The sequence below is a fragment of the Podarcis gaigeae genome, assembly GCF_964106915.1.
Source record: "Podarcis gaigeae genome assembly, chromosome: 1".
Lineage (NCBI taxonomy): Eukaryota > Metazoa > Chordata > Lepidosauria > Squamata > Lacertidae > Podarcis > Podarcis gaigeae.
The window spans coordinates 72,214,151-72,234,923 of NC_139678.1; the positions used below are offsets into that span (position 1 = coordinate 72,214,151).

Here is a 20,773-nt window from a genome sequence, read left to right on the forward strand (position 1 = left end):
CTGGTTCCTGTAATGTTAATACCAAGTCATCTGCAAATGCTTTCAATTTATATTGCTTCACTCCGACCTCAATTCCCTGAACCAACCGGTCCTTTCTAATCATGTTTAGCAACACCTCCAGAACTGAGATGAACAATAGGGGGGATAGGGGGCACCCCTGACGTGTCCCTTTTTCAATTTTAAACTCCTCAGTCACCACATTGTTTACTATCAATTTAGCTTTTTGTTCTGTGTAAATTGCTTCTATACCATTTTCGAACCCCCGCCCCACTCCCATCCCTTCCAAATTTTTCTTCATAAAAATCCAAGAAATATTATCAAAGGCCTTCTCTGCATCAATAAAAATTAAAACCGCTCTAGTATTAAGATTTGTTTGTAGAAGTTCCAAAATGTCAACAATATTTCTTGTGTTATCAAACAAATGCCTACCAGGGAGAAAGCCAGCCTGGTCCTTATGAATCACTTCATTTAATACTTTTTTAAGTCTACTTGCCAAAATATCTGCAAAAATTTTATAATCCACATTTAGGAGTGAGATGGGGCGGTAATTCTTAAGTTGAGTCTTTTCAGTTTCTAATTTAGGTATCAATGTGATGAAAGCTTCTTTCCACGTTTCCGGTGCCTTCCTTCCCTCCATAATCTGGTTACAAACCTCCATCAAAGGTTGTATCAAATAGTCCTTTAAAACTTTATAATATTTGGAGGTTAGGCCATCAGGGCCTGGGGACTTGCCCAATTGAAGATTTTGAATGGCGCTTTCAATTTCTTGCTGTGTAATGTTACAGTTCAGGTTTGTTCTCATTTCCAGGGGTATTTTTTGTAATCCATTAGTTTTAAGAAATTGATCCACCTCGGAAGCTTTTTGCGGCCCTTGTGAATAGAGTTCTTTGAAGTACCTCTGGAAGCACTTTCTAATTTCCTCGGGTTTCTGAACCATTCTCCCTTCAATCTCTAGATTTGTAACTGTATTAAGCTTTTGTCTCTTTTTCAACTGCCAGGCTAGCAGTTTCCCACACTTATTCGCCGATTCGAAGGATCTTTGTTTCATTTGTTTAATTTTCCATTCCACCTCTTGATTTATCAATTTTGAATATTGCGCCTGGAAAAATTTCACTTCTCTTAGCACATCCTTCGACTTAGGCCTAGATCTTAATTTTTTCTCTCCTCTTATTTTCTCCAATATCTTCTCCTTCTTTTCATTCCAGAGCCTTTTCTTAATCGTATTTTGTTGTATTAGAAACCCTCTCATAACTGCCTTACTTGCGTCCCAGATTGTTCTTTTTTCCACGGTGGTATTCAAATTTATCTCAAAATAGTCCTTTAAAGTTTTTTGGGCCTTCTTCACAATCTCCTGATCTCTTAATAAGGTGTCATTCATTTTCCATCTAAAGGAGCCGGTTGTATTAAGTCTCAATTCCACTTTCAAAGCATTATGGTCGGAGCAGGTTTTTGGGCAGATTTCCACTTTTCTAGTCTTAGGTGCCAGTCCTCTAGTTGTCCATATTTGGTCGATTCGTGTCCATGTCAGATGAGCTTCAGAAAAGAAAGTCCCTTCTTTCCCTAGAGGGTTCTTAACCCTCCATATGTCGACTAAGTCCATATTGTCTGTCATTTCAAAGAAAGTTTTAGGTAGTCTGCCATCTTTCGATATGTTGGCACTTTGTGACTTATCCATATTTACAGACACAACCCCATTCATATCACCCAGCATAATGATGTTACTATAGTCCAAATAATCCAGCATAGTCTCATGCAGCTTCCTGAAAAATTCCGACTTTCCCTCATTTGGAGCATATATTCCTAATATCAAAAAATTTTCTCCTTGTGTCTGTATTTCAATCGCCAAAATTCGGCCATGTTCATCTTTAAATAAGAATTTCGGTGACAGGCTCTCCTTTGCATATATCACCACTCCTCTTTTCTTAACTTTGTCCGAAGAAATAAATTCTTGGCCTAGTCTTTTATTAATTAACACTTTTCTGTGGAGCCTTGTCACATGTGTTTCTTGTAGGCAGATAACGTCCAATTGTTCCTTTTTCAAAATGTGAAAAACTTTCCTTCTTTTTTCCGGGGAATTTCCGCCATTTATGTTCCAACTAAGAAGCTGCAGAGACATCCTGAATCAATTGACGGGTTCTACAATGGGGTATCTAAGCTTCCCTCCGGTCCCGGAGGAGGTAGTGCTGGTCCAGATCCAGGTGGTATAACTCTTGGAGGTGGTCCCGGTGGTGGTGGAGGCCAAGAAGCTGCAGCTCCTTTTTGCAGGTCCTCCTCGTGGTCGTGTAGGAACTTCTGCTGGTCTTCAGGTGTTTTAATTTTTATTTTCCTTCCTTTGTAAGTAAATGAAAGTCCTTGTGGAAACTCCCACCTATAAGGAATTCCGTTATATCTCAACAATTTAGTCAGGTCTATATAGGTAGTCCTAAGTTCCAAGAGATATTTGGGTATATCTCTGTAAATTTCGGCCCTTTTGCCTTCTATCTCCAAAGATTTCTTGAAATGTAGGCCTAATATCTTATCCCTTTCTTCTCTTGATCTCAGAACAACTAAACAGTCTCTGGACTTGTCTTTCTTTACTGATTTTCCCAGTCTAAAGGCTGTCACAATTTTAAAGTCCTTTTCTTCCTCAATTCCCCAGAATTTGGAGAACAAAAGTGTCAAAAATCCCTCTAAATTGTCTTGCTCCAGTTCCGGGATAGCCCTTATCCTGAGATTGCTTTCTTTACTTTTCAATTCAACCAATGACAGGTAGGCTTGTTGTTCCCCTACCTGTCTTTTCAGAGGTCTTACTTCTCCTTTAATTTCATCAACCTTTATATTCGCCTGTTCTGCTTTTTGGTTGGCTTCCACAGCTAATTTGTAATTTTCTGCCGTAGCTCCTTGCAGTTTCTCAATTGCCTGAGTGTGCTGCGAAACCTGTTCAGTTAATTTGCCAATAGAGGATGTAGCTTGGTCAATTTTTGATGTTTGATTGTCCACTTTTTGATTTAAAACTGCCAGTTGTTCCAAAATTTGTTTCAAAACTATTTCAGATCCTCCAGTTGCCATATCTTCTGCAGCAGGCTGTGCAAGTTCCACCTCCTGTGCAGTCAGCACAGTTGGGACGGATGATCTGCGGTGATGAGTTAAAGTTGTTTGCAAAAGTTGCCCAGATTTTTTCTCTTTTTCTTTATCTTTGGCTTTAGCTGCTCTTGTTCTCCCTGTGCCGCTCATTCCACACCTGCCTCTGTTCAAGGTCAAATGATCTTTTGTCCCATGGGAAAGACAAGTCCAAAGTATAAACAAATTAAACCACAAAAAGTTTCAATAGAGCTCAATTCCCAGGCCACTATACTTTCACAGTCCTATAGGGGGAGTATTTCAAAGTTTCAAAAAAGAAAGGAACTATTTTCCGCCATTGAAGTTCCTCTATTCCTCATGTTAAATTTTTGTAGTCCCCAAACACAAAAGGAAGGTTTCCAAAGCTTCCAATCTCTTAAAATCCAGCCACAAGGTGTCAAGATAGGTCCAAGCAACAATGTTAAACATTAATGTCTCAGTCTATGCAACAGTTTCAATTTCTGCAACAATGTCGATAATTTAACAGCAGTTTGACAGTTCTCTTCTATACACTGGCAGCCCGATGACGGGGTTATCCCTTTCAACTCCGTTTAGCTCAAAGATAGGGGGACAGTTCCACAGAATAAAAGTCCATAAGTTTCACAGTTCTTTCCCTTTTATCCTCAAAATGCAAAGTCTATCAATGCACTCTTTCTTCCACTTTTACAGTCCCTTTTAAATACTTCAGCTCGTTTCAGAGCCCTTGCTTTGATCTAATTAGCAGAGTCGGGAGGCGGACTTCCTGTTACTCGCCTCCCGTTTTCAGCCGAATTTCTTCAATTTAAATTAAGAATTTAAGCCCCTTACTCACGGGTATGTTGCTCCAATTCCGATATTTTCAAGAAGAAAGGTCAGCGCTCATCAGCAGCAGCAGCGCGGCTTTGCTTCCACGAAAAGAGCGATGAACTCACAGCGCCGCTCCCCCTTTCACGTTCCGGAGCCTCTTACGAAGCTCCTTCTCCGCTTCTGGGGGGGCTCCAGGCGCCCGCCGAGTCCCACGGCCGCAGGCTCGCTCTGCCTGTGGTTTTTCTTGATGGGTCTCCGCTTTGCCGCAGCGGACGACCCTTTTTCGCGGAGCCCCTCTTCACAGCGCGAAGAGGACCGCCATTGCTGTTTCGCGCCGCCTCCGGAAGTCCAGTTGTGTCCATTCTTGAGTAGAATAGACCTCTGCACACATGGTGGGACTTCCCATTCCTCTCCACCACCACCCCGCTTCCCCTGTCCCCTTCATAACCCAAAATCTGCATGGGAACAGCAGGGATCGACAAGGAAGGGAACATCTTGCTGGGCAACTGGAAATCCACTACCTGGGACATTATCCCACCTTTATACATATGTGCATATGATACGTATGTGCATACGATGATCAACATGAGGGTTCTATGCAAAGAAAGATAGAAGTCTTTATTTGTAAGAATTGTGTTACATTTCAGAAAGCCATTGGATCTCCCTTCCCACCCCCCATCATTTCACACCCACGCTGTACTCCCTCCAACCTTGCCAAATTCAAACTGAATTAATTTAGAATCTAAAGACTTCAAGGCTGGTGCAGACATAATATTACTCTGTCTTTTACCCACATGCTTCCCCCGCAGCCTTGCTCATTTGTGTGAATTCCCCCTCTCCTCTCTCTTACACTGCAGAGCAGGGCCTATCTTAACTAGTGTTTGTAGACGGTTTAACAAAAAAGCCTAGTCCATTTAGCAGGAAATGGCCAGAACATAAGGGAGAAAGGAAGATGCTAGTGAAGGCAGTACAGATTATCACAGCCTGCTTCTGGATTTCCTAACTGTTTATTGGGGAACAGTATATCTGCACCTGACCCATAGTTGCATTATACTGGCCTTCACTTCTTCAGAATACTAGCCATTGTTAGGCGGCTCAAGGAGGCTAACACTTTTTTCTTTTCCAAATGACACTCCCCATTCCATGGCTTTTGTAAACTGCTGAGCATGCTCAGTCCTCACTGATCCCCCCCCGGATTCCCCCCCTTTACTTTTTATTTTAAGTTAAATACCTCTTAATTTTACTTCAGAAATTCTATACTTTTGTGTCCCTGGAGTATGTGGAAATTGCCACCTTATTTGTAGGTTAGTTGAGTGACAATCTGCTTAGCTGCCAAACTAACACCTAAGTAACTAACATTTGCTATTAGAGGAAATGATGGATATTGGAACTGGTTTAAGTGGAGAATAGTTGTGGTGTATGTCTGCTATAGTATGCATTTTAGTTTCTGCCTATTAAAATTATAGTGTAATCTCTCAACAGTTTGACAGTTGTGTCCTTTTGAGTGTCAATATTCATTTTACATTGGCTAAAGCCCATCCTTGAGTTGCTCTTGAGGGCTGCAGCATATAAATGTGTTTTTAAAATATGTTTCTTCCCTCATGCAGTGCCAGGAAACTTAACCTGTTGTCCAATATATATTGATATATGTAGTTAAATCATTTCTGTCTTTGTACGGGTTGTTTTTAGATTCTGGCATAGACCATCAGTTCCTTCTCAAACAATTTGAGCATCTGAACCACGACAACCCTCACACTTTTGAAGCTAAAGATTTAGACATGCTAATCAAAGCTGTAAGTGTTGAGCAAATATTTTCCAGATGCTTGCTTGCTGCTACTGCTGTATTTTTCTTTAGTGGAATCCACTTTTTCTCCCTCCCCCGCCTCCATTTTGAATAACTTTCATAGTTACTTCAAGAGTCATAGTCTGAGAATCCCATTCGGCTCCGTAATGTAATATTGTGCCACAGGAGACATTTATGTGCATTTGAAAACAGTCTGCTCATTTTCCTCACAGTGCCTCATGTGACTTGCCTCCCCAAGCCAACATAAGCAATCTTTGAAGGTTTTTACAGAGCCTTTAAATTGAGCGCTCTTTTGACCTTTGCCAGCTAATACTGGCAAATTTTCTTCTCTGATTCCTTTAGCAATTTTATGTAAGTGTATTTGGATATGTACAAAAGATTTTAACTAGTTTTGCGTTGATTAATCACCTGTCTTTTAACTAGTTAACTGCTTTAGGTTTAGACTGATTTGCATTTTGCCAAAACCTAAAGATAGGTTCTTTTGAAGTAGCAAAAAATAAATGAAACTTACAAATAAATAAACAAAAGCTGCAACACCATCTTCAAAAAGGGCATTTTTCATTCTCTCTTTTTTCTACATTAAACTTGATGGAATCAAAATAGTCTCAAAATATAAGCAGGTGTTTCCCAACGTGATCAAAATTGGTCCCCATAGATCAAAAGCAGGGATGGAGAACCTGCAACGCTCCAGATGTTATTGGACTGCAGCTCCAATGGGTAACAGTTGGAGAGACCACCGGGTCCCCATCCCTGAGCTAATGAATCAGCCAGTTAAAGCTGCTTGCTTTGTTTTTGAAATTGAAAAGTATGTTTAGATTTGCAATCCATCGTCTCCTGAAGGCTTGGGGAGGTTAACAGTATTGCAGATACAAAAACACCAAATAGGCCCTTTTGCTTTACTGAATAATTGGGAAGGACAACTGTCAGAGGAGGGAAAGCCTTACAGATACAGTGGTACCTCGGGTTACGAACTTAATTCATTCCGGAGATCCCTTCTTAACCCGAACCCGTTATTACTTTCACTAATGGGGTCTTCTGCTGCCGCTGTGCCGCTGGCGCGCGATTTCCATTCTCATCCTGGGGCAAAGTTCTCAACCCGAGGAAATACTTCTGGGTTAACGGAGTTTGTAACCCGAAGTGTTTGTAACCCAAAGCATTTGTAACCCGAGGTACCACTGTAAATACTTATTAAAGTTATAGTACTTTAGAGTGTTCAAAGCGTGGCAAATAAGTCATCGTGATAATTGCTAGCAACAACCCTTTAAAAATAACTAGTACCACATTATTATTATTATGAAGTTGCAGATGGCAAGGCTGAGACTTGAGTATAGTGAATTCTTAGCTCCCCCTAGTGAGTTCATAGCTGAGTGAGATTTCCCCGGGAGACTTTGTGACTCATTGTTATCACACTTTGCTTAAGCAAATAGAGAATTGAGGAAATGGGACTGAGTCTGCTCTTGAAGAATGACTGTGAAAACCACTGTAGAAAAATAGACAGAAGCATAATCAGAATGGCACTACTGGCATAGTCAGCTGCATTTTCAGGTTATGCTAAACCATAGTTTAGTTGTACAACATTAACAAGTAGGAATGAGCCTAAGCAAGCCTTGGGCTTACCAGCTCCCTCCTCCTGTTGTTGATTGGTTGGGAGGAGAAATAATGGACCAGTAGCAATCCCTCCAATGTTAATGACTTGCAGGATGGGTGGGTTAAGATGATGGACAGTTACAGGAGCCACTGGTGGGGATGGTTCGGCTGTGGTGGAGGCCCCAGCTATGCCCAGATGGACAATAAGCCACAGTAAGATCTGAGAGCATTCTGGGATGGAATCCTTGAGAGGTCCAACTTTGTGATTCCTCAGCTTTATCAGTCTGGAGCTGGTTTGGTGAAATTAAATGCATATATATAAATACCTTGCACCTTGCCCAGCCTTCTTCCAACTTGATCCTCAGCAGATGTTCTGAATTACAACTCCCAACACACCTGACACTTGGCCATGCTGGCTGGGGCTGATGGCAATTGTATATTGAATTGCTTTGTACTGTATACTTAAGGTAATTCTGATACAGCAGAGGCATTCAGTAAAGGTATGCTTCTCATTAAGTGACATATTTCACAGTTCTAAGTAGTTTACCTGAGAGTGTGTGTTGTTTTTCAAGCAGTGCAAAAATTCATTCAAATAAAGGGGTTTAACCTCCGGTCAGGGGCGAAAGAAGGCTAACCGACACCCAGGGCAGGGCAAACCGCTGGCTGCGCACGCGTTGCGCCGCTACGAATGACACATGTGTGGCGTTGCTATGTATGACGCATGTGTGCCATTGCTACGTAGGGCGCATGTGCGGCACCACTACGTACACCGCTATGTGCGGCAACACCACGCATGCGCTGTACGTAGCGGTTTGCCAGCAGCGGCGCCCGAGTGCCGTACGGACGTTGGCGGGATCCTCTGCTCGCAGCTGCAACGGCAGCGAAGGAATCTTCCGCTTGCAGCTGTAGTGGCGACGGAGGGATCCCACCACCGTCCGTATGGCGCTCGAGCGGCCCCGGCAGCAAACCACTACGTACAGCGCATGTGCGGCATCGCTACATACAGCGCATGCGTGAAACACCGTGCATGCGTTGTATGTAGCAGTTTGCTGCCGGTGGCGCTCAGGCGCTGTACAGACAGTGGCAGGATCCTCCGCTCGCGGCTGCACTGGCTCCGGTGTGCTATAGTACTCACCCAGTCAGGATCAGCTTGTCCAATCCTGAGCACTAGATGGCCAGGAAGTCACCAGAGACTCCCAGCTTTGCAGGGGCACACTCAAATGTCAAGGGAAAAAGACAAAACTAATAGTTTTCTCATTGATGTAGTGGGGGCAGTTCATTTCAAAAAAGAATGTGTTGGGCAGCTTAGCTCCCTGTCCTCATTTAAAGGCAGTGCCTGGTCGATGGTACTGGTGGTCAGGGTGTGATAACTTTGAAGTTTTATTTCTCTTTGGCTATATCTTTACATTTCAGGTTGGGGGCACACTAGTTGACTATTGTACAAGGGGCCCACCAAATTGTGGAATCAGCTTTGCGACTCTGCCTCTCTAATAATTTTGATTAACTCCCTGGATTTTCTGTGTTGAATATCTAATTGTTTGAGTTGATGTGGTTTTTCAGTTGTTAGTGACAGATACTAAACCACTTCATATACGCTTTCCTTTCATAAGTAAATTGGAAGGAAAGAGTGTGAAGTGCCGTATTTTTCGCTCTATAAGACGCACCAGACCATAAGACGCACCTAGTTTTTGGAGCAGGAAAACAAGAAAAAAAATATTCTGAATCTTAGAAGCCAGAACAGCAAGAGGGATCGCTGCGCAGTGAAAGCAGCAATCGCTCTTGCTGTTCTGGCTTCTGGGATAGCTGCACAGCCTGCATTCGCTCCATAAGATGCACACACATTTCCCCTTACTTTTTAGGAGGGAAAGGTGAGTCTTATAGAGCAAAAAATGCGGTATATCAGCTGTTCAGCATGATCTCAGACCCACTGCTGGGACACACACAAAGCTTGGATAAAAGGAGTATTTTGTGCTTCATATTGTAGTGGTCCAAAAACACAGTATTCTTAATTGATTTTTAATTTGTAGGCCACAAGTGACTTAGAAAACTATGACAAGACTCGTCATGAGGAGTTTAAGAAATATGAGATGATGAAAGAACATGAAAGAAGAGAATATTTAAAAACACTGGATGAAGAAAAGAGACGACAAGAGGAAGCTAAGTATGAAGAACTGAAGAAAAAGCACAGTAATCACCCCAAAGTTAACCATCCTGTAAGCACATGGTTTGTGTCTACCATATAGTGAAGGTGTATTCAGGCGTTATGCATTAAAAGGAGAATAAATAAAAGTAGTGGGATATGCTTTATAGGTAAAGGTAAAGGTACCCCTGCCCGTACGGGCCAGTCTTGCCAGACTCTGGGGTTGTGCGCCCATCTCACTCAAGAGGCCAGGGGCCAGCACTGTCCGAAGACACTTCCGGGTCACGTGGCCAGCGTGACATCGCTGCTCTGGCAAGCCAGAGCTGCACACGGAACGCCGTTTACCTTCCCGCTGGTAAGCGGTCCCTATTTATCTACTTGCACCCGAGGGTGCTTTCGAACTGCTAGGTTGGCAGGCGCTGGGACCGAGCAACGGGAGCGCACCCCGCCACGGGGATTCAAACCGCTGACCTTTCGATCGGCAAGCCCTAGGCACTGAGGCTTTTACCCACAGCGCCACCCGCGTCCCCTGGGATATGCTTTATAGATGCACTTAAATTTGGTTTGGTTATTGAACTGGCAGGACTTTACTGAACTGAAATATCATTTTATATGCTTCCTTTCCAGCCATTTCTTATTTGATCAACATTTATGAGAAGGGACTGAGATCTGTGCTTCCTTTGAAAACTTTTCTAATACATGTTTGAGCTGCAGCTTTCATGACAACTTCTTCTATGGGGAATAGAACCTGACCAAGTTCTACCTCCCCTTATGTTATGCCCATCTGTTAATAAGAGTGGCATTGTAGAATGATCCAAATGGTTCTTGACCATGTGTAACATATTATTTCATTTTTGTTATCACCTCTGCTGACAATTTAGGGATTCCCACTGAAGATGTTGACATTAATGGATGATATATGTGTTCTTTTCAGTGTGTGTGTGTATGTGTGTGTGGGGGGGAATAACTAGATTTTGAAGCTTTTCTTAGAAAGGTAATATGGATTTATTTGGCACAATGTGTTTGCAAGAAATGTCTATCTAATCATTTGCATTATTGCTTTTTCTGATCAACTTACAGGGAAGTAAAGACCAGTTGAAAGAGGTGTGGGAGGAGGCAGATGGACTGGACCCCAATGATTTCGATCCAAAGACTTTTTTCAAGTTGCATGGTAAGGAGCATAATTTTTTCCGGTAAAAAATTAAGCAACTTGAGTGATACTCTTGGGATTGCCTTCTCTGGAGCAATACCTCCATCATGTGACAACAAAGAATCTTAAGTAAATTAACATCGGTAGTAGGATAAAATCCCATTATGCAGATCAGGGCTGAGGTGATACAATTTATCAGACAGTTGATAAATTCAGCATTTTCACATTGGAGTGTCCCTTTTGTACTGGAGTTTATTTACATGTGTATAGGTCCTTGTAACACAACAATTTCTATAACTGGTGGGCTTGTTGCGCTTATTTTCATTTTGGCACTATTTACCTCAACAGTCTGGAGTCCATACTGAGGAAGAAAATAATAATGTTTTGAAGAAGGACTACAACTTAGATTCATTTTCAGCTTGCCTTGTATTTTTAAAACTCATGGCAATTACCCTTTCAAGGACTTGAAAACTAGTCTGGTAATTATACATGACCTTCTGGACAGATTACTCAGTCTTTTGAAGGTTCTTTAAAACTGCAATAAGCAGAATTTCCAAAACTGCTAAAGAATCGATATTCAGATCTGGGCAAAGGGGCCAGAGGTTATAAGGCTATGCTCTGCAAAGTAAAACCCTCTTTTGCTGTTATTGTTAGCAAGTAAGTCTGGGCAAGGTTGTCCCAGCTGCCCTCCCACTGGGACTAAAGAACCTGTAAAATATCAGGAAATGGGACTGAGAGTTAACCCCTCCTCATTTCTGTTCTCTATTTATCCCTGCTATTACACCCTAGAGTTGCACAATGGCTGTGTGTAGCAAAGTGACTTTATCAACATTATGGTGTTGTGACAAATGTGCAGGGCTGGACAGATCTGAAGCAGAAACATATAAAGAATAGTATCTGAGACAGATAGTTAATTCCTTTCTAAGTTAAATAGCACCAACAAGTTCTAAACAGCAGTTAGGCACTGAAATCTTACAAAGGTCATGGATGTTCACACCCTAGTCTAACAGGCCCTTGCTTCAAAAGTTAATTATTAAAAGTCAAGCTGCCATGATTTAATGCAGATAAACATGATTCAATATGGGTATGGCTAAGTGGGATCTTATCAAGGGGAGAAGGGTAAAGAGAGGCAATGTATGAAGTTTGAATATTTTCAAGGGCTATTTATGTATTAAGATTTTATTTTGAGCTATGTTTTGGTTTCCAATTTCATTATAAGAGATTGGAAGCCTGAAGAGCTTCTAGATTTGCTTTGCTAATAGAACACAAAACCAAATAGTCAACAGCAACAGTCTGGTCAGTAGCTAAATAGAAAAATAAGCGTGCTGTGCTAAAATATTTTGTTAGATATAGATGTTAATCAAGTTGGGATTGTAGCCTGCTACAAGTGAATTAGACCTGGTGTGCATGAGTGTGCTAATGCTTTGGTGTTCTATATTTATATGCATTATACTTTTTATAGATGTCAATAATGATCATTTTCTGGATGAGCAGGAGTTAGAAGCCCTGTTTACTAAAGAGGTAAGTGATGCACATTACATGGAAACTCTTCCTTACAATTAGTTGATATTTAAGGTCTTCTTTCTATATAAAAATGGCAGCACTGGTAATATTTATGTATTTACCAAAGATGTGTTAAAGGCTATTTTTTTAAAAAAACCAACTACCACCCAGGTCAATTATTCAAGGAAAAACAATATATTCTGCAGCAGGGAGCAATACGAGATAGTTACTTTCAACACTTTGAAAGTCCATTGCTAAAACCTATAGATGCAAGGGCAAAACATAAAAACTTCATACCAGGAACTGATGCCATTTACGAAATTAGCTATTGATTTCATATTCAGGCTGGGACTAGCTACCCGGCATGCATATTTCCAGTGTCTAGGCATAGAAATGCAAGGGGCTTTTACATATCTGTACATACAGAGTGGACCAATGCCCAAATGTCTTAGTAAGTTCAAAATTTGGAAAGTTGATATACTGGTCCAGTCTGAAGAGGATAAGCCAAAAGACTTCAATTCAATTCAAACTGATTTTGTACCAATATGTATTGTATATTGGCATAAAAAGCAGTAATTTCTTGATTTGAAAATAGAAGCCAACTCTGTTTGACGTATTTATATAGTTAAACAATAACAGGGATGGATAATCTCTTTCAAGCATATTCCTTAAGTTCAGTGATGTATTTGCTTCTGTTTTAGCTAGAGAAAGTCTATGATCCCAAAAATGAAGAAGATGACATGGTGGAAATGGAAGAAGAGAGGCTACGAATGAGAGAACATGTCATGAATGAGGTGAGGCCAAAACATCACTCTTTTATAAATAATTGTAGTAGGCAAAACCCTTTTGTTACCCCATTCATATCTCTCTCTCTCTCTCTCTCTCTCTCTCTCTCTCACACACACACACACACACACACACACTTCACACCCTAATGTCTCTATATCCCTGGTCTGTTCCAGGCAGCTGCTAGTGGGAATATGAAATTCTCACATAAGGATGGTGACAGTCACAGTGACAAGCAATTCTAAAATGTTTTCACTAGGATGGCAGTGTCCCTTGTGGTGGGCACTAATGCATTCTGACCCTTAGACATTAAAAAATTAGGACTGGAGGAAATACACATAGTTGCTTGGTAACATTGTATAGTATTTTCAGTGAGGAATCCAATCTTTTGAAGAACTCTCAAGAATTAACTGTGTGGACCTTACATAGGAGAAGCCCTTTGAACACATTAGGACTTACTTCTGAGTACCGTAAACATGCATTGGATTATGCTGTGAGTGAGTGTGTAGGAGGGGAATTCATTTGGCCACACTGAAGACTACTTTGTTTTCAGTCATCATTTCCCCCTCAGAATAATGTGGTGCCTGTGCTGTAACATTAAAATACTGTATCTTTTGAAAATCTTTTGAAAAGCTGAATACAAATGCAAGTACCTAAAGTGTACTTATTCACTTGTACCTCTTATAAAAGGTTGACATCAACAAGGACCGGTTAGTGACTTTGGAAGAATTCTTGAGAGCTACAGAGAAAAAAGAGTTTTTGGAGCCAGAAAGCTGGGAGGTAATCCTGCCATTTTTAAAGTAGAACCACCATCATGCAACCACCATCATGACCCAAACCACAAGTTGTCGGTTTGTCTCAAGCCTTTGATTCTCTTCCCCCTTTCTTTGTTGTATTTATCTGTGCTTAATTATTAGCAACTTTATCAAAATAAAATCTGAACAATGAGTCCAAGGACACTGTGCATACGCTACTTTATGGGACAATCTTAATGTTTGTGCATGCATTCGAAATAGAATAAGCACAGGCATTTTGACTGCAGTATTCTTTGAACAGAGCAGTCAGCGATTTATATTGGAAATACAGAGAGAGAATTGTGTTATCTTTTTTATAAAGTCAGGTTTATGCAATTTCTTCCCAGATCCTGAAAGAAACTGAGAACTGTTAAGTGCTGTAATGCTGTCCTGTATGCTTGGAAGCTGTCTTCTTTACAGTAATATCTCTATAAGCACAGAAGGAGTTCTCTTTGGCAAACAAGATTCTGTTGCACTACACATTAAGTGAGAAAGAGTGTGGGGAAATTCAAGCCCAGTAGCATAGAGCAGATAATTGCACTGTTACCACAAATACAATCCATATGCATAAGCAGATTTCCATTCTTATTATTTATTAAACTTACTAGTCGCTTTATCTTGCTCAAGGCAACACAAAGCAACACAAAACCAACCAACCCCCCCAAAATTCCTCACATAAATACATTAAAACAAAGTGGGGGTGGCACTTTCTGGACCACGGCTTATGTATGTAGGAAGGTGGGGGTGTGGAGGAGCAGAGGAAAACATACAGCACCAAAAGGTGTGGGCATACTGCTCCTGTATTGTGTGTGCACTGTTCAGCAAATGATCACTTCTTGAAAGTCTGATGTTGTCAACCGTCTTTAAGAAGCATAGATCTTCCTATACAGAAGATTCTCGGGGAGAGTGTTTCTGCTGGCAGGAGGCCCTGTGTGGACCCTCTTGTGGGGAAAAGCTAGGTAATGCTGCAGGCTGATTATTTTCCTCATCACTCCAATGGGCAGGGTGACTGCCCTTAGTCTTTTCAAAGTCAAGTTCCTGTCACGGTGTGTGAATTGTGCATTGACAAAGAGCAGGAACTTGTTAGAAAAAGGAGGGGTGCTTGAGGAATCTTGCTCTTCTACCCCCCCCCCCTTTCTGGTAAGAATTTAGCTAGTGTAAAATGCTTCTCTTTATCAAAACTTCGGATCATCATAAAAAATATTGTATCTTGCACACATATTTCAAAAGGTGGGTCTATAGAATAATTTGTGAATTGCTTCTTAATTTTTTCGACATTGAACTTTCTTTGAGGGGTTTGTGTTTTATTCTTGTTGTTTTTAAGACCCTGGACCAACAACAGGTCTTCACTGAAGACGATCTGAAGGAATTTGAAAGTCACATTTCCCAGCAAGAAGATGAACTGAACAAGCAAGCACTGGAACTTCAGAAAAGGAAAGAAGAACTACAGAGGCAACACGACCACCTTCAAGCTCAGAGACAAGAACTCCAGCAGGTACCACCTGAATAGCTGCAAATGTCCTTTGGTTATAGATACGGAATTCATTGTATTTATTGTTGAGTAAGAACAGAACAAATTATCATTTCTTGTTCTGGAAGTATACTGTCTTTGGAAGGCATGTTAGCTGGGTCTGCTGCTCAGACATACCAGACCTAGAATCATAGAATCATAGAGTTGGAAGAGACCACAAGGGCCATCGAGTCCAACCCCCTGCCAAGCAGGAAACACCATCAGAGCACTCCTGACATATGGTTGTCAAGCCTCTGCTTAAAGACCTCCAAAGAAGGAGACTCCACCACACTCCTTGGCAGCAAATTCCACTGTCGAACAGCTCTTACTGTCAGGAAGTTCTTCCTAATGTTTAGGTGGAATCTTCTTTCTTGTAGTTTGGATCCATTGCTCCGTGCCCGCTTCTCTGGAGCAGCAGAAAACAACCTTTCTCCCTCCTCTATGTGACATCCTTTTATATATTTGAACATGGCTATCGAAAGGTTGGAGTGATCTTTTAGGTATTGTGGTCCTAAGCTGCATAGGGCTTTATACACCAGTACCTGTACCAATAGCAGCACCTTAAAAATAGCTTGGTTGCTAATTGGCAGCCAGTGCAATTTTTTTTAGCAGCAGTATAAAGTGCTGGTGATATTCTGTGTTAAAGAACTGTAAAGTTACTGCATGTTGCACAGTACTGAACCAGATTATTGGATTTGGGAGCACTTGTTCCAGAGAAAAGAAGAATCCATACAAAGCTGAGTTTATTTAAGAAAGCATTTTGTTGCAGACTTTACTGTGATACACAAGAACTTATATGGATGTTCATATTCATTCATATATATATATATATATATATATATATATATATAGCATGAAATTAACACCCTGATACACCTTGGATTACCTATTTTCCATTTCATTCCATGTTCGTTTGTAACTGCCCAACAGGCTGTCCAACAAATGGAACAGAAGAAGTTACAGCAAGGACACCCTCCTTCGGGACCAGGTGGAGAACTGAAATTCCAGCCACGTATGTAAATTAATTATTCTCTTTCACACACACACACATATTATTGATGATGGTGTTCATTGCTTGTGAGAAAAACTGTTTATGCCCTCAGTGCAATTCAGAACCAAATTTATAGCTTGGCACTTAATATTCTACTGCAAATAAGAGAAGGAGCCTTCTAACCCATTAGATTGGAATGTAACATGTTTGAACACTTGGATGCCTGAAACTGAACCCCTACCCAAATACTTTCCTTGCCAGATAATTCAAATGAAAGAATCTATCATGTTTTACTATGAAATAGGGGCACCTTTCATACAAACTCCAAATATATCTCTTAGCAGCTGTACATGAAAGAGAGAGATATAATTTGGGCAAGTGTGTTTTTGTATGTGAGAGGGGGGGGGGGAAAGATGCATTTTCATAAAAGAGAGCCATTGAAATTGAAAATACCATTGAAAATGGAGCTATAAAATCTTACTGCACATAAATGAACAAGCAAATACTGCAGACCTTCTTTGTTCTCTGAAAGGTGATTTTATGCAAGGAAAAAAATATCTAGTACCATAAATATGTGGAGTTCTGTTCTAATAACCTTTGGGGACGTTTTGACTATATGTGATTTCAGCTTTATGCATAACCCCCTGTAATGTAACCTCCATGTAAAATTTGAGTCTACTATAATATGTAAAACCACACTTTCTGAGATTTGGATTACCAGGTAATTGTTCAACACAACTAACCTTTGTTTTTTGTATTTTGTGTTACAGCTGCAACACAACCAGTTGGAAATGTTCAAAATCATCCTGCAGGAGGCAGTCAGCCTTTACCACCAGGAAGCATACCAGTACAAGAAACAGCTGCAGGATCAGATCACGTTCAGTCTCACCCTTAACCACATGTGCCTCAAATTTGTACCATAGATTTGGGAGAGAAGTGGGAGGGGATGTGGTCAGAGAAGTAAAAACAAATTGGGAATTGAGCTTAAAATCCCCATTTCAAATCATTGGATTCATGAAGACTTTCAAAGGCACAAATGATACAAGGCAGGTTTATAAAGCTGCTGATCTTTCAGGTGAGAAGGGTATATTAAAATATTCTAATTTTGTAACTAGATTTAAGGATATCATCCAGATTTTATCCTCAGGAAAACATTATTGTTTGACTTCAATATAATTTGGCTGGCTGTCCATCATTTGTGCCTTGGAAAATCTCCACCTACTTCATGGTTAAATTAAATATGTTTTTAATTTTAATGTTTATAATCTGCCAGAAGACTCACTGATGAGGGAAAAGCTAAGAGGCACAAATCTTTTACTTTTTTTTGTAAATGTTCATGATGCCGACAGTCTTGATTGTCGGTGGGTGTAAAGTGGAAGTTTGCTTGATCAAGACACAAGTCTATGACAATATTTTCCTAAAAGTGCCAACAATGGAAAGCAGGAATTTAGGATGGTGAAGTGAATGAGGGTGGGATTCCCCGCCCCAATCTCTTTGGTCTTTGAGACCAAATGAATAGAAACCACCTGTGATCTGATTTTAATAAATTCTGCACATAAAAAAGGAAGTCTAATTGCAGCAGGGAGTAATAGGCAATAGTGAATATGCCTAAGAATGCCAGTATAAGAAGCCTTCAACAGAAATAGTGAATTTGAAGTGTATTGATTTAGCCATCCTTATTGTTGCTAACGGAATACAGTGTGTCCGCTGGCTACATCCCCTGCAAGTCAGCTATGAAGAAGATACTTTTGTCCTACTTCCTTTCATAATATGCCAGTTGCATTTATCCCTTTATGAGCTATGAAAAAGAGCTCTTTTGATGATAAAGTATATTTGCAGAATGAGCAAAGACCTCTCATTGTCTTTTCCTGGACAAAACAGCTTGGCTCCTGCTGTAAACGACTCCTTTGAAAATCATCAGTATGATACAAACATTAGTTCTCAGAAGCTGCATTCTGAGTTTAAGCTAAAATTAATTAACATTGGGTATGATTACCTGAATGTTAAAAGGCATGCAGTTTAGATGTGGATATTTTCATGGAAGCCTGAAGCCAGCATCTTCAATAATAATTCAAGTTTCTCCACATAACCCTTTGTTTTTCTGTGAACCTGGCTAAGAGCAACATGGCTTTAAGAGTTCTTTACCATTTTAGCTCAAAAACAAGCATCCAGTTCATTACAGCTGAAACCCAGTTTATCCTTTGAACATGACTCCTAAAGACATTCTTTATTCCTGTGTTATTCCTACTTGAATTTTGATTGAAAGACTACTGAAGCAAATGGAATGACAGTGGCATTAAGACTGGATACAAAGTATTTAAAAATGAGGTCTGAAAACTACATTTGTTTAGGACAGTATTTTTTTTCTGATGGTTGTGCTGATGGGGCAGAAATAGGAGGTGGCTATTAAAATATTGAACAACTATAATGATTTCTGTTTCCAGGAAATTGGCCGTTTTGCTATAACAGAATTATTTATATTTGCAGAGATAAAATGAAAGGCAGGCCTTCCCTATACAAAAGTTAGGGAAGGAGAATTTGGCGCACAGTTTGCTTAAGACTGTTAAGCATGTAGTGGATACTTGAAAAAACCTGTGCAGGTTTTCTCCCTGCCCTTGATGAACCGGTAGTGTGTAACTCCTGCCATGCACCGAATTCTCCTTTAATAAAACCACAAATGTCATAATATGAGCACATCTCAAAACAGATAGCAAATACACACAGGTGGTTTCTTGGAGTCAAAGAGGCCAGGTGGGCAGCCTTTCCATGGAACCAGCCCATGGTCAGAGTGGCCTATGAACCCGTCCTGTGCTTCCTTTTTTCAAGTTACATTATCTTAACTGAATTTTGCCTTCCTGCTTCTTGTCATCTCCTACTCCTGCTTGGTGTCAGCCACTCTTTCCTTTTTATGGTCCTGAAATGAATATGGCAATGTAGTTCTGATCTATAGGCTGAATTGTCTTTCTGTGGCCCTAGACTTCTTTTTCCACAGCCCACGATGGCCAGTAGAAGAGCCAGCACAGGCAACTGCAACCATGCATAGTGCCTTCCTAGTTGGATTATATACAAGGTGCGATGGAACAGGATTATTGGACTGATACCCATGACCTAATTCATATTACCCATACAGGAGACCCTAGATGAGAATCAAAAGAAGTTCCCGGAGGAAGGCTATTTCTCTACAGTTTTACTTGAAACAGTACATTAGACAGCTGCTTAAATACAGGTTGTGATCCTTGCTTGAGGCTCACCTAATACAATTGTTGGAAAGTTATCTTCTGTATTTTGTTTGTGGCCTCACAAGTATATACAGACCAAAAAAGCATTCTGTCATTAAATTTTATGTGGCATACATCCCTCTTTTAAGATTATAAATAAAATCACATGACAAAAATAAAAAGTTGGGTTGCAGTATGATTCCAAAAGCTTATTGCATTTTATAATCAAGAAGCTTTAAAAATGTTCAGGATACAGAATTTATGGTGTTTTGTTTATCACTACTGTGAGCCAAACCACGTTCTACAAGGAAATATGGCACAGTCATAGCTGTGTATGGGCCAGGCTATTCAAACTATTTCATAATTTATAATGCTTATAAGAGGCTATGACCATGCTGAATGCAGATGATATCAGACACAACCAATGTATCTGTAAGAATTAAAATAAGGTTCCTATAGTATTATTAATCTAACATTAAAAATGAATCTGAAGCTTCTGTTCAATTGTTTGTTTTATAAACAAATCTTATGCTTGGGACTTTCCCCCACCCCCAAGTATAAAAAAAAACTATGACACAAAAAGTATTACCAAGTTGCAATGCTAACCACTTGCCTGGGGGTAAGCCCCATTAAATTGAGTACTGACTTCTGAGTAGACATGATTACTGTTTTTGTATGGGGACAGAGAGCTTGGCAAAGATTGTGCACTTCCCTTGGTAAGTGGCAAAATTCGTATCCTGCAAAGTTTTCAGATCAGAATTCAGTGATGCCGGGCATGGTTTGCATGGTGAAATTCCTAGGTTTAATCATTCTTGTCTCCCCGGCTAAAAGAAATTAGTCCTAAACTTGGTGTAAGACATAATTTCCATGGTTTGGTGCTTCATTCCTAAATGCATTTTCTTCAAAGTATTGTTCATTTGTTTTTAGTGTCACTTATTTCTCTAAAAAGGAATATTTAGGATGGTGGCCCAAGTCTCATGAAGGTTGTTTTTAAATTCCTTTTTGGTTTATGACATGGAGACTATGTTTCCTTGTCCTTCACCCTGCCTCACATTGAAACTTTTCAGCAAGAGTTCTTTGGCACATAGCCACTGCCCATGTAGCTCTGTACTGTCTACACTGGCAGGCAGTGTCTCCCTCAGTCCTACCTGGAGATGCTGGGGTTGAGCCTGGGACCTTCCACTTGCAAAGAAGATGCTCTGGGCATCCCAACAGATGCATAGTATAACAAAGTTGTACATATCTGTGTTATTTCCAGTGCAGTATTTGTATGCAGAATGTTGTTTCACCCTTACTTTGTATACATGAGGTAGAAATTAAATTGAATTCATAGTCAGTTGCTTTGGGTCCTCTATGACCATCTTCTTCCAGTGATTGTTGTGGCAGCATTGTTATGTTTGGCAGA

The 20,773-nt window shown here is 40.4% G+C and overlaps 1 protein-coding gene across 1 annotated transcript in view; it reads left to right on the top strand.

The window, feature by feature from the left end:
* Positions 1 to 19,550, top strand: part of NUCB2 (nucleobindin 2) — a 37,177-nt gene extending 17,627 nt beyond the window's left edge. The window contains exons 5-13 of the mRNA XM_083700193.1: positions 5,575 to 5,678; positions 9,304 to 9,489; positions 10,497 to 10,587; positions 12,029 to 12,087; positions 12,771 to 12,863; positions 13,546 to 13,635; positions 14,974 to 15,144; positions 16,090 to 16,171; positions 16,921 to 19,550. Of these exons, the coding sequence (XP_083556319.1) occupies positions 5,575 to 5,678; positions 9,304 to 9,489; positions 10,497 to 10,587; positions 12,029 to 12,087; positions 12,771 to 12,863; positions 13,546 to 13,635; positions 14,974 to 15,144; positions 16,090 to 16,171; positions 16,921 to 17,045 (1,001 nt within the window). The 3' untranslated portion in view covers positions 17,046 to 19,550. The remainder of the gene's footprint in view (positions 1 to 5,574; positions 5,679 to 9,303; positions 9,490 to 10,496; positions 10,588 to 12,028; positions 12,088 to 12,770; positions 12,864 to 13,545; positions 13,636 to 14,973; positions 15,145 to 16,089; positions 16,172 to 16,920) is intronic.
* Positions 19,551 to 20,773: the final 1,223 nt, after the last annotated feature.